This window comes from Toxorhynchites rutilus, chromosome 1 (assembly GCF_029784135.1).
Source record: "Toxorhynchites rutilus septentrionalis strain SRP chromosome 1, ASM2978413v1, whole genome shotgun sequence".
In the NCBI taxonomy this organism is placed as follows: domain Eukaryota; kingdom Metazoa; phylum Arthropoda; class Insecta; order Diptera; family Culicidae; genus Toxorhynchites; species Toxorhynchites rutilus.
Window position 1 is genome coordinate 18,552,002 of NC_073744.1, and position 13,851 is coordinate 18,565,852.

Sequence of the window (13,851 nt, forward strand, 5' to 3'; positions counted from 1 at the left end):
CATAGACTCTTTTCCTATCATTTAAAAAGAATTTCAAAAAAAGAAAAGATAAAGTAGGAAGCATGTACTGATATCTATAGATCCTAACTTGACAAAGGATGAGGAGTAAAAGGTCGAAATTTTTCAGAGATTTCGGAACGCCTGAATCTTCGATATAAATGATGACATTGAGATAAAAAATACAGCATTTCAAGCTACAAATTTCTAGTGTGTGATGTGTATATGTGTTGTAGATAAAATACTTTGCAAGAAAAGATAAAGCGTTTATATGTTTTCAAAGTTTCTCTAAATTTTGAGAATATATGCTTAAAAGCAATCCAATCAACATGATTATTTCGCGTCCATTTGATTCATAGAGAGTTTCAGTAGAACTATTTACTACAGAGGTATTCTCTATCGAATGAAAAATTATCCTTTGATTTCGAATTAAGAATATTTCATGAAATAATGAACGCACAGCAAATCGATGGTCAAATCTACTCATCGCAATCTTGGAAATATTTAATACATGGTCCAGTTGATGCTTTGACGAATGCATTATTTTATAACAGAGTTACAGCGTTTCAAAGATCACTCAAAACATTTTCGACATTTTGCCACAGGAAATGTCGGTTCATTCACACAATAAATTCACTTTTAGTCATCAGCGCAATAGAAACCTTTTCCGCCATAGTTTCAAGGGTCAAGGGTCTTCGTAGCCTAATTGGTTGCGTGTCCGCTACTAAGCGAACGATCATGAGCTAATAACTCAGGGCCCCTCAACTGACCATCTTTGTGTGTTATTCTAGCTACTACGTCCACGCAACAATCATCATGTGTCGGTAATCCCAGTCCCTTACCGCTCACATTACGATCTGCTGCATCGGTAATTGGTGCTAATTCTAACACAGCAATGGAAGCCTCATATCAGCAGTCCCGTTGTGAACAGTCCAACTGTGAACATTCGAACAATAGGAATATTCTAACGCCGAAAAAGGCGGCATGTGTTGTGTATCGATAGAATTGGAATATTCTTAGGCCTAAACAGCTACTGTGTTATACATAAAAAAAAACAAATGTTTATCGATGTATAGGAATCTTAAGCCAAAATAATATACAACAATAGTTATCTTAACATAAAAATGTATACGAATAAATTCGGCTCTGTGACAGCTGAATTGCTAAATGAGCCTAATAAACGGATGGGATAAAAAAAATAGTTTCAAAGAGTACTAATACCTTATTAAAAATATTTTCAATATCTATATATATTTTTTTAATTTTTCAACTGCTTATTGACCATCCTGCATTGAGTGGCTAGATAGCTTCCAAAATGCTCGTGGGAAAAAAACACCAGAAAACTCACGACTCAATAATTTTTTACTAATCTTGCGCGATAAATTATTTGTATTGCTCTTTAGTTTTCCTCCACTTAAATCCTTATTAAAACGTCACAGTTTACCAGAGAACAATTCAACGCCAAATTAATCTTCCGTTGCCCCGATCCTCCCCATTTTATTGAAATTTTGTTCATTTTTTCCAAAAATGGCCCTGAAGTCTGTTGAAACATTTTTTTTGAGAAATTCATTAACCTTCTATTATTATTTTTTATAAATGTTCAAACTATTGAGAAAACTTTCTCATAAATTGAATAAAATATCGAAAACTATTATATCTGTTTAAAATAATATTATATGTAGGTTATTAGGTAGCTGATCCGAAAAATTTGAAGAGATAGGGGATCATAAAAAATCTTCCACGCTGATGATCAAATCTTAACTACGAAAGAATTGTTGAACTTTTCCTTGAGACCGGATTTTTGCCCTAAAATGATTGAACTGAAAAATCTAAAAGTGCGCACGATGCTTTCATTTGAGGAAAATTTGCATAAAATTACGTTGTGAATACATTTAAATTAGTGGAAGATAACAAGAAGGATAATAGTGTGGTGTCAAGGAAGGAACTGTAGAGTGGTTGGAGAGCTTCAATTTGGCTGATAGAAACAATCCAGTTTATCGTGCATTTTTGGAAAATTAATTAAAAACACAAAATTTGAAGTTGGTTCCTTACATTTAAAAGTTGAACCTGGGTTCTATTGATTTGAAAGTTTTACAATTGCATTCTATGCAAAATTATCTTATCTTTCAAATGTAATGTATAATTATTCTAAGGAGCGTACTTTCTAAATTAGAGTCAGTTCAAGACATAAAATTAGACTTAACAAAAATTCAACAATGTCCTAGTTGAGAATTGACTACATGCGTAGGATTTTTTCATCAAATATGATCCTCTATCACCTCCTGAAATATTCTATAATTTGTCAGAACACTGGCTCAATTGTTTTAAGTTGACGACTAGTGATGCATAGACAATCTCCTGCAAATTTAAATATTTATTCCTAGAAATTAATGGAATGAAAATACTTTGGAAAAAGAATTTACACGCAATTCTGTATGAAAAACTATACAGACGTTATTATCATATATTGTTCTCGAGATATAACAAACCGTATAGAAAATTATATTTGATAAAAATCATTTACGCATATCATGGAATCTCAACCATTATGGAATCGTTTATTTTTTATAGTTTTGGCTATGAGGGCTATGCATACCCCGTAACTATAAAAGTTCGATCATAGGTAATAGTTGGTCATTCACAATTTACGTGAGATATTTTTATAATACAGATTACACTGAAGAAGATCCATGATATGAGAGAAAATATATGAACGATTGACTGGGCAGCACTCTCAGGCTTCTCAATCCGTTTATTGATAAATACGGAGAGTAAATTCTTCCTGTCCACGTGGACTCAGTCTATACCCCCTCCCCCCTCTCCGTGGACAAGAGTGGACATTTTCTTACCCCTTACCCCCCATAAAGTTGTCCACATGGTATGTGGACAGCCCCTTTTGTTTCCCTGCTTTGCGACGGGACAGTTTGCCTTTTCGGTTGCGCGTTGCTGTTTTGTGCTTTTAGTTGCATGTCGAAACGTGTTGCTGTTAGAAATCATGTCATGCAAACACTTAGAAAAACTTAGAGCATTTGATGAGAGGAAGGGAATGATTTCAGAAGTAAATAATTGAGACGCAAATATGCTTTTTCGCACTGAAATGCATATAAACAATCGAAAAAAAAATTAAATGGACGATAAATTCGTCAAGTATGCTTCTTTTCATATACCGCACAAAAAAACATCGCACAAAAAAAAACGCACAAGAACAGGTTTTACTATACACTTATGTCAACGCATCACGCGCTGGTTATCGAAGAATGTTAAAAATAAGTGCAAATGGTGTCGTGTACCCATAAATGTCGCAACGTTATCATCTGCGCTGCGGTTTATTGAATCAATTTTCACCCCGAAATATTTCCATTATTGACTTCGTTGAGACACCATAAAAGTCGTCACTATCACTGTCTGTTTTTTTAGTTAGGAGAGCGCCTAGCACTCGCGCTTTCTAATAATCTTTCTGATCGTTACTAAACTACTGACATTTTCGCCCACCAATGGCTTTCGCTTCATGTTGTTCGCCGAAATGAAACTGATATTTATTAGCCGATTCCAGCAACATTTTATGTTTGCCATTCCTTCGACCCTGAGGAGACGGTGGTATCTCCCGCGGGATTGTCCCTCCAATGTTTACCTTACTTGTTTGTTCAAATGACAAAATAACACTCATTCTCGTCGAATCATAACATCACGGGGTGGTGGCGGCGGCGGCCAACCCACTACCTATAACTTGTTGATGGTGATTACATCCTTTTGTTTGTTTGTTTGTTTGCTTTCTTTTGCGCCACAGGACCAATGTCGTGATGAACTACACCGAAATCGAGGGTAAGGTACGCGAGGCAACCAACGACGAGCCCTGGGGACCGACCGGACCGCTCATGCAGGAACTGGCACACGCTACCTTCACCTACGAACACTTCCCCGAGGCGATGTCGATGCTTTGGAAGCGAATGCTGCAGGACAACAAGACCAACTGGAGGCGAACGTATAAGGTGAGAGAGGGCGCGCGCGCGGCGGGAATAATGGCACATAACTGACTAAACAAAGTCGTCGACCCACGTGCGACGCGGCGGGATGATATGTCTGTCATTGATGCCCAAGTGTATTTTGGTCTAGGCGTGTGGTTTTTGCAGCCATTCCATGCCAAATAAATTTCCACGAAATTCTGAGAATCCTTTTATATCGTTCTCTGATTTTCGTGGGAATTGGTAATTTTTTTCCTTATCGCAAAATATTAGACCCTTTTTTTTAATTTTTTCATTTCAATTTTCCGAAAATCAATTTTTTCCCTCTTTTTTTTTTTTCCAAAAATGACTTTTCAAAAATTTGATTTTGAAACATTTGAATAATTGGATCGATCAAGATTATCTATATCTGTAAAAATGGATTTCTGTCTGTCTGTATGTCTGTCTATCTGTCTGTCTGATTCTTATGGACTCGAAAACTACTGAACCGATCGACAAAACACAAATTTCTGCATAACGCGAGAACTAATCAAGCAAATGGAGCCAAATTTGGGATGTGAGGGGTTTTTGGTACGAGAAATGTTTCTACGATGGTATGACACCCCTTCCTGCTCTGGCAAGGAGAAGGGGTCCCATAAAAATAATGCACATATTTCAACCAAACATGACAATTGAAAATTTTCGGAAAACTCTGGGAAAATTCGAAAAAAATCAATTCGCATGTATTCTACAATTATGCGGGCGCTACACGATTCGTCCAACGTTTTACTCGAATGTTGGACTCAAACATTTGACTCGATGAATCGACAAATGTTGTGACGAATGTACTGCTAGACGGTGAAGTGAATGTTCGATTCAATGTAATCGGTCCAAACAATCGGCGAGTATTTGGATCGAATGTTTATTGTTTTTATTTACCATCAAAAACGTTAGGAAACTTGATAACTTGATGACGATGCGAGTATTGAAATTAATGCCGTAGCAATTGTACTGATATCGGGCTGTAAATTAAAAATGCTTGAAATCAACATTATTAAACTGCAATATTTTGCCGAATATTTTGAATTTTATGAATCAATTTCATAGTTCCCTCATCTAAAACTTGTAATCAAACCAATCTGTCAAAGATATATTCGGACGAATCGTGTAGCGGTGTATCGAATGTCATCGAGTGTCGAATCAACGAATGACAAAAATCCTTTGGCTCGTGCCACTCGCGTTGGAAGGTAATCCACAACGAACGGATTACCTTTCAACGCAAATATTCGACACTCGACATTGGAGGTTCGTAGCTCGTCAGTCGACTACACGATGCGTCGAATCATCGAGCGTCCAGCATTCGAGGGTGTTCGTAGCATCGTGTAGCGCTGGCTTTACATTATGACAAGCGTTGTTAATCCATTTGGTATTTGCGGTAACGAAATTGGTCTTCGTTCGAAAGTAGAAATGGATTTTAATGTGATAAAACGCACCCCGATATCGTCTCCTATCTATATAAATAAAAATGGATCGCCGAATGCGTTGATAAGAGCAAAACTCGAGAAAAGAATTGTCCGATTTAGGACTGTATTTATTCTATCATATTTTCTGTATCAAACATTTATTCCATGTAACAGAGAAACATGTTATTTGCAAGTGGATGAAAAATCTTGCACGAGAATTGTGTCTGAAAATATTGTAATGTCGAGTTTTGGTAGAAGAACTGAACTTTTCAAGTAAAAAATAATTTTAAAGGGAAGATTAGAAGATCAATCAATGAACAGTTCTGCGATTGGAGCCATGAACGTGCGCTTAGTAAGAAAACGTGGATGTGATAACGAAAAACAAATTTTGGGCAGGACGAAGTTTGAAATCTTCATTCTATAGTAGATGATAGTGCGTATTCGTTTTTGTGAAAAAGTTCGAGAGCTGTTTTTAGAAATTCGATTAGATGAAAAATTGCTTGTGGGGCAAAATGTGCGCAGAGGCTGTGGGGCAGAACCACTCAAAAAAATTATAAAATGTTTTCAACCAAATTTTGAACGGGACCCACAAGAAGAAAACAGCTTTGAAGAAATGAACTTCAGAAATGCTCGAAATGGCCCAACAGAGACTTCGGGAGGGCGTCTCGAAGCGTCGGATTGCGACAGACCTCGGTATTTCTGAATCAGCCCTGAGGAAGAGGCTGTTTTTTGTAGGAGCATTGTACCACTGCGACCATTAGTTTGATCTATTGTAGTGCAAGGAGGAAGAGGCTCATATCAGTAAGTGATTTATTATTTGAATCTTCTTTTGTTGACATTTCTACTTCTGCGGGGATGTGCTAGCGAGCACCTTCATGAGGTTCATGAGGAAACATCGTCTGTCTCTTCGAACCCCACAATAGTGTTCCAAGGTAAAGCATTTGAATCCTCAGAATCGAAATTCAAGATGAGGAAGAAAGCTAAACACTTGCTTTAAAAAATTAAAAATGAATTTCAAATGAAAAATGTTTTTGTTTTCTCCATGCATTCAATTTAATAACAGTTATGTTTCGTTTATGTTTATGCTTTCGCAATGAACTTCAAATAAATATTATTTTTTTCATCAATGAGTTTCAAATAAATCAGGTGAAACTTGATTTGTTAATAAAAAAAATCTGTTTAAAATGTTGGACATCTCCCAAAAATTTCCACGTGGTATGTGATTATAATATCTCTAGGTGCTAAGAATCAACCAGCACATAACAAAATCATGCTCGACCATACCAACCACCCTTCTCCACCCAGAAAACATCATACAACACCCCCCTCCACCCCACTGGATGGTACCTCCACACTCTAGTAATAACCTTCTCCCGTTGGTAATGATAGAGCATTTATTTTTGTTACGAGTTATCTAAGAAGTCCAACTCAATAAGTGCGCACTTTTGCCCCCACAAATGAAACACAAATTTCTGCATAACTCAAGAACTATTCAAGCAAATAGAACCATAACAATACATATTTCTGTGGTGGTTTGGCACTCCTCCCCCTCCCTAAGAGGGAGAATCAATCAGGCAATCAATCAGGCAAACGGAACCAAATTTGACATGTGAAGGTTTTTTTTTTTGGTAGAAGGAGGGGGGGGGGGTTTAACTCGAGCAAATTGAACCAAAATTTGCATATGGAGGTTTTAGGGAGCAATAAATGTTTCTGTGGTGATTCGACACACCTACCTTTTTTTAAGGGCAATGGGGCTGCCATACAAATGAAACACAAACTTCTGTATAACTCGATAACCAATCAAGCAAATGGAGCCAAATTAGGGATGCGAGAGTTTTTCGGTACGAGAAATATTTCCCTCCCTCCTCTGGAAAGGAGAGGGGGTCCCATAAAAACATTACATACATTTCAATCAAACATGACAATTGAAAATTTTCGGAAAACTCTGAAGGAAAATGGGAAAATTCGAAAAATTGAATTCCCATGTGTTCTACAATTACACAGTGACAAGCGTTGTTAGTCCATTTGATGTTTGCGCTAACGAAATTGATTTTTGTTCGAAAGTAGAATTGGATTTTGATGTGATATCTTCTATCTATACAAATAAAAATGGATCATCGAATGTGTTGTTAAGAGCAACACTCGAGAAAGGAATTATCCGATTTAGGTTCGTCTTTATTCTATCATATATTTTTTTGCAAGAGGTTGAACGAAAAATCTGTCTGAAAGTAATCTGATATTATAATGACGAGTTTTGGTAGAAGTACTAAGAATTTTATAGTAAAAGGTAATTTTAAAGGATAGCTCAGAAGATCAATCAATGAACCGTTCTGCGATTGGACCCATGAACGTGCGCTTAATAAGAAAACGTGAATGTGATACAGACCCGTTCGATTTTGGCACGCTGCAGCAATCTATGAGTAACAATTTCAGAGATGAGACATTCAAATATGTTGAAATGTTTGCCTCAAAAATGCTAGATGGCACGGTGAAAACCTCAGAAGCAGCCATTTGTAGTTTCCAACGTCCTTAAGAAATAATTATTGAAAAACTAATTTTCTCTTTCTTATTTCATCTCTATTCAAATAATTGTTGTTTGCATTTTCAAATAATGCAAACTGTATCTCAATTCATGATAAACCACATTGTATTCGGAAATGCTTCGTCACGAGTTTATTCATCCAATCCAGCATTACGAATCTTTCTGAGGTGCAACATATCAGTCATCTCGAAGTGTTTTTCCTCAGCCCATTCGAATATCCGGGTCAGTTCTTGAGCGACTTGATGGGTTCGGGTCAATGCTGGACTCGGAAGTACGATGTCCACCAAAATCGAATCTTCGTCTCCTTGTTTATCCAAGGAATGTTTGTCATCTCCTTCTTCCTCTATGCCGTCGCACCCTTTGTCGTCCTTATTCAGTACCAGAGCGATAATTTTCGCGGCTGAGTATTCATCAACGCAACATTCTTCCACGGGGTATTCCGTTGTTTCAACTGTGTCGATGTCCATCTGGTAATTGAACGATATACGCAAAGGAACGTCGTCTTCGTGCAGCAGTTCCAACTATCCAGCCTATATTTTTCCAAGATCGTTGAATCACTGTTTCGGAGACATCCATCCGTGCTTCATGCACCCAAAAAGGAAACGTCTTTAAGGTTGGTTTACTTAATGAGTTGCTTAAAGTCAGACTCATTGGTGATTTCAAGATTCAATTTGTCTCGGTATCTTGTTTTGATAATTCGAATGACCTGTTGGTCCATGGGCTGTAGGACGTTTGGCGGTAGAAACTTTACCTCTATCAAGCCGTCATTCGAAATCAGCTCATGTTGGAAATGATGGGCCGTGTAATTGCTGAGACGAGACATGACAATAGGGGACCGATTCCGGATCCCTTTTTCTGTCAAACTCGAACCACTTGCAACTCGCCTTCTGATTGGCTGATGAGGAAAATAATTGACAAAGATAGATATACAAAAATGGGATTTCCAACATTTTCACAGTGTTGCCAAATATATTCAAAATTGAATAATATTTGCATTCACATTTCAATTTAGCGATAATTTATATAATGGATTTTTGGTATATTTTCGTTTCTATTACGTCCGGTCTGCAGTTCCCGAAGAGAAGGAATCATTGCATCGGAATTTCCACCCTACATCTTTTCGGGATTCTTTTATCATCTAGCATAGCATAATAGTAGCGACCTAGAAGAGAAGAGCATTCAATTATTTTCCGTAAAGCAGTTAGCAATAAAATTATAATCAAATAACAAATAACAACCAAGGCAGCAGAAAAAGTATTTAAAATCATATTGGAACCTGAATAAACCATACATACCTACAAAAAACCTGAATAAACGCTATGTTATAATTTGGGAATGTATTATTCTATCAATGTTTCAGTACTGTTAGTATTTGAACGATGTCAAAGTTAAATTATAAGGCCTTATTTCCGTATACACTCCACGGTAAAAACGAAATGAATTGTATCCGCGATGACAACGATACGTTCTCTGGATACGAAATAAGCTTTTAACAAGTCTTACTACTCGGCCCGAAGGCACTTTTAAGTTTCTAAAACCTGAATGGAAATTTTATATTTATTTACTGGAAGCACGTCTTTCTTATCCTAACTTGACCTGTTTTCTATACACTTTTCGACGTTCTTACTTATCTTCAGATACAATTTTTGTACGAGAATATTTTACCAAATGAAGAAAGCAAAGTTTTCCATTCACATTGAACACTAATTTGATACGGAGAAGTAAATTTTCATTCATAATTTCTATTTGAAAAGTGTTCATTCTACCTGGAAACCCAACATTTTCTCTAACTCGTAAAACGAAATTTAATGGCGTGTCGTTCATTTTGTTTTCATCGTGAAGTATGGTGAGGCCCGTAATCTCTTGATAAATAAAATGAACTTTGAATTTAATTCATGTGTTTCAACATATTTTACTCCTACTATCATATCTACGTTTTCTAGTTTTCTTTATCTCTTTATCTTTTATCTTTTCGGTATTAAAAAAAATGGTGCAGCTCACATGTTTTTCATGGGAAAATAATTTTCCGAAATTTTATAACATTTGGCAACCTTCACATCTCGCTTCCCTGTTATCTAGCACTTGGTCGAAGAAAATTCAGAATGAAGAGTAAGAAGCCAGTTGTCACGTCTTGTCTTAGTGTAATTGTCAAGAAGGAGGACGGCCTTTGGTTCGATTCCCACTCTACTGGAAAATTTTCGAATATTTGGTACAAAAGACTCGTGAAACCACTTCTGAAATATGCCGCGAGTCGTCCATGCATTTTTCGAGGCGACATATTCAACAGGAATTTGAACATTTTTGAAAGCCCTATGGGTTCTTAGTTTTTCCAATTATAAACATCGGCAATTTGTGAGTACCCGTAGCATTTGCGCATAGCATAATGGTTATTCTATATTTTGGCGTTTTTTACCCCGGAGCAGTAGTCTCTTCAGTGTATACCGTAGTGTACGCGAGGAGAACAAGAAATAAAATATTCGCGTCACGTTATTTTTAATTGCTCCCTAAATATTTTTAACCACTTAAAAGTTTAAAAAAACTATGAAAAAAACCGTTCGTTTTTGGCACGGTTCGATTTTGGCAACACAAAATATTCGGACGTGTTGCCAAAAAAAAAAATGGCAACACAAAATATTCGGACTTGTTGCCAAAATCAAACGGGGTAACAAAAAACAAAAAAAATAATTTTGGGCGGGACGAAATTTGCCGGGTCAGCTAGTATATAATAAAATAATGGAGATGATTTTTGGACCATAAAATTTGATCTGAGGTGATTTGGTCATGTGTGTGTTTCATCGAAAAAAACATACTTAGGTTTGTGTAAAGCAATCTATCTATCTATCTTCTATCTTCTATCTTCTATATATATAAAAATGGAGTGATGTCTGTCTGTCTGTCTGATTCTTATAGACTCGGAAACTACTGAACCGATCGACATGAAAATTGGTATGTAGGGGTTTTTGGGGCCGGGGAAGGTTTTCGTGATATTTTGAGACCCCTCCCCCCTCTCTAAGGGGGGGGGGGCTGCCATACAAATGAAACACAAATTTCTGCATTACTCGGAAATTAACCAAGCAAACGAAACCAAAGTTGGCATGTGAAAGTTTTAGGGTGCAATAAATGTTTCTATGATGGTTAGACAGTCCTTCCCCCACTCAAAGGGGGGGCTGCCATACAAATGAAACACGAATTTCTGCATTACTCGAGAATTAATCAAGCAAATGAAACCAAATTTGGCATGTGGAGGTTTTAGGATGCAATGTTTCTATGGTGTTAAGATACTCCTTCCCCCTCTCTTAGAGGGTGCTGCCGTACAAATGAAACACAAATTTTTGCATTACCCGAGAATTAATCAAGCAAATTAAACCAAATTAGGCATATGGAAACTTTAGGGTGCAATGAATGTTTCTATGGTGGTATGACTAAAACGTCAAATCCCTTATATTGCCAGTGTACCCAATATTGCTGCGGTTCACTGACATTTTGGTTCTGTCAATTACTGTTGTTTACAACTCGGTTCGGTTATATAGTCGAATAGTGGCTAACTTTAAACTCCATGTTAAATGTGAACACCTCCATGTGAAACCGAAATATAAAAATCGCTCATGCAGTTAGAAATAAAGCATACTATCTCCGTGATTTCAACGATTTCAATCCTCACAATGATATGTTGGTAAACAAATGACGCCATATTGATTTTGATTTTGGGTAGCCTATATTCAATTGATGTCTAACCCCTGGGTTAGATACCTCTCCCCCCTCTCTTAGGGGTGGCTGCCATACAAATAAAACACAAATTTCTGCATTACTCGAGAATTAATCAAGTAAATGGGCGGGACGAAGTTTGCCGGGTTAGCTAGTTCAGTATAATATTACAGTAACAGTGTTCTGGGATCGATACCAGGTGTCTTGGCCAGATTCCTGACCAGAAAAATTTACAATGAGACCATTTCAAATTCTGCAAGAATCTTATCACTGTTGTTCGTTTTCATACACTTTCGATGTTTTGTACAAATAAAATCCGTCCTTGATGACCTGCACTGCTCTTTCAAGCTCCTCCTTTTTCTGACATTGTCTGTCTATCTTTTTTTTTGTAATTCCGCGGCATCTGTAATCAGAACCACAGAAACGTGTCCATGTAACCTCACACAGAATGCAAAAACGGTAACGGTATTGAATTAAAGAGACTTTAAACTCTGAGAGTTCATTCGTCTCTAATGCAAAAATTCAAATGCATTTTATTTTATTTTTGGTTACCAAACTTACAGTTTCGGAGCATCAAACTTACAAAAAACTTACATTCAAGTGTTTGTTTTGCTCATGCTACCGTTTCCCCCCCCCCCCCACCTGTCCAATTGTTATTTACGTTAGGTACATATGGTTGAGCCGTACTTTTTGAGATAAAGGGGTGGTCCGAATCATCCCACCATTTTAAAAAAGTAAAATGTTCAGTGAGAAGATTAAAATTTACATGTTCCCAGCACATATTTGACAGAATGTTTAATTCAAACCATCATTCTAAACTGAATGTTTAACCCCTACACAGAGCTTACTTCTGCTGAACTACCTGGTGCGCAATGGCTCGGAGCGGGTGGTCACCTCGTCCCGGGAGCACATCTACGATTTGCGATCGCTAGAAAACTATACCTTCGTGGACGAGAACGGAAAGGATCAGGGTATTAACGTGCGGCACAAAGTCCGAGAGCTGATCGACTTCATCCAGGACGACGATAAGCTGCGGGAGGAACGCAAGAAGGCCAAGAAAAACAAGGACAAATACATCGGTATGAGCTCGGAGGCAATGGGTGGACTGCGGTATGGAGGCGGAAGTAGTGAATACGGCGCGGGCTACCGGGATAACTGGGACAGCCGAAGGAACGAAGATCGAGGGTGTAAGTTTGTGGGGTTTTGTGGGGCCTCATCGTGGCCTAACGAAGCGTTTGTTTTTGTCTTCCAGATAATGAGAATAAAGATCGATACGAATACGATTATCAGTACGATGGAGAACGGGAGGATTCCGATACGGAATCGAATGGACCTCATGCCAATAGGTATACACAAAGCACTTCATTTCAATCTCTAGTACAACAAATAAATAATTTCTTCTTCATAGATATTACGATAAGGAACGCTCCAAGAGCCCGGCAGCACGACAATCATCCACTTTGTCGGTTAGCTCTGGGGCTGGGGTCTCAACGACGACGGCCATTGCTGGTGAAAAGAAGATAAATCTGAACATCAAATCTTCCTCTGCCGCACCAGTTGCACCGGCGAAAGCCCCAATTACGGTAGCTCCCACGAAGGGCACAAAAAAGATCGACATGGGAGCGGCAAGCAACTACGGCAAAGTGAGCGATCTCGGCATCAATTCTCCCACCCATAGAAATACCCATGCCGAGGAAATTCTCGCGACGCCCGATTCCAGTGGGAAGCAAAACAATGAAATACTGGAAGACCTGTTCAAAACCTGCCCGGGGCCACCCTCTGAGGGAACCCCCTCGAAGGTGGACGAACTGGATGATTTTGATCCCCGGTCGGAGGACACCGCCAAGCCCGCTACTGCCGGTCAGGAGTTTGGTGATTTTGAATCGGCTTTCGGAAAGGGCAGTAAGCCAACGAAAGCTGGCGATGATTTTGCCGACTTTACGGCCTTCAGTTCGGTACCAGCGGCGACAGCGACAGCGGCGCCACCAGCTGCTATCCCATCCAATGATTTGTTCTTCGGACTCAATCCTAGTGCCACATCCGCCGTTCCCCCTGCCTCCGCTGCCACCGCTAGTGGGCTGAATTTGTTTGGAATGCCGGAACAACAGCAGTCGAAGCAGAAGTTGGCGACGAATGATTTGCTGTCCGATTTGAGTGGATTGACGCTCGGAAGTACAAACGGTGAGTTTAGTTAATGAGCAAT

At 38.4% G+C, this 13,851-nt stretch overlaps 1 protein-coding gene across 1 annotated transcript in view; it reads left to right on the forward strand.

Moving 5' to 3' along the window:
- Positions 1 to 13,851, forward strand: part of LOC129762242 (telomere length regulation protein TEL2 homolog) — a 37,302-nt gene that overhangs the window by 14,174 nt on the left and 9,277 nt on the right. The window contains exons 3-6 of the mRNA XM_055760315.1: positions 3,785 to 3,986; positions 12,490 to 12,835; positions 12,901 to 12,994; positions 13,057 to 13,829. Of these exons, the coding sequence (XP_055616290.1) occupies positions 3,785 to 3,986; positions 12,490 to 12,835; positions 12,901 to 12,994; positions 13,057 to 13,829 (1,415 nt within the window). The remainder of the gene's footprint in view (positions 1 to 3,784; positions 3,987 to 12,489; positions 12,836 to 12,900; positions 12,995 to 13,056; positions 13,830 to 13,851) is intronic.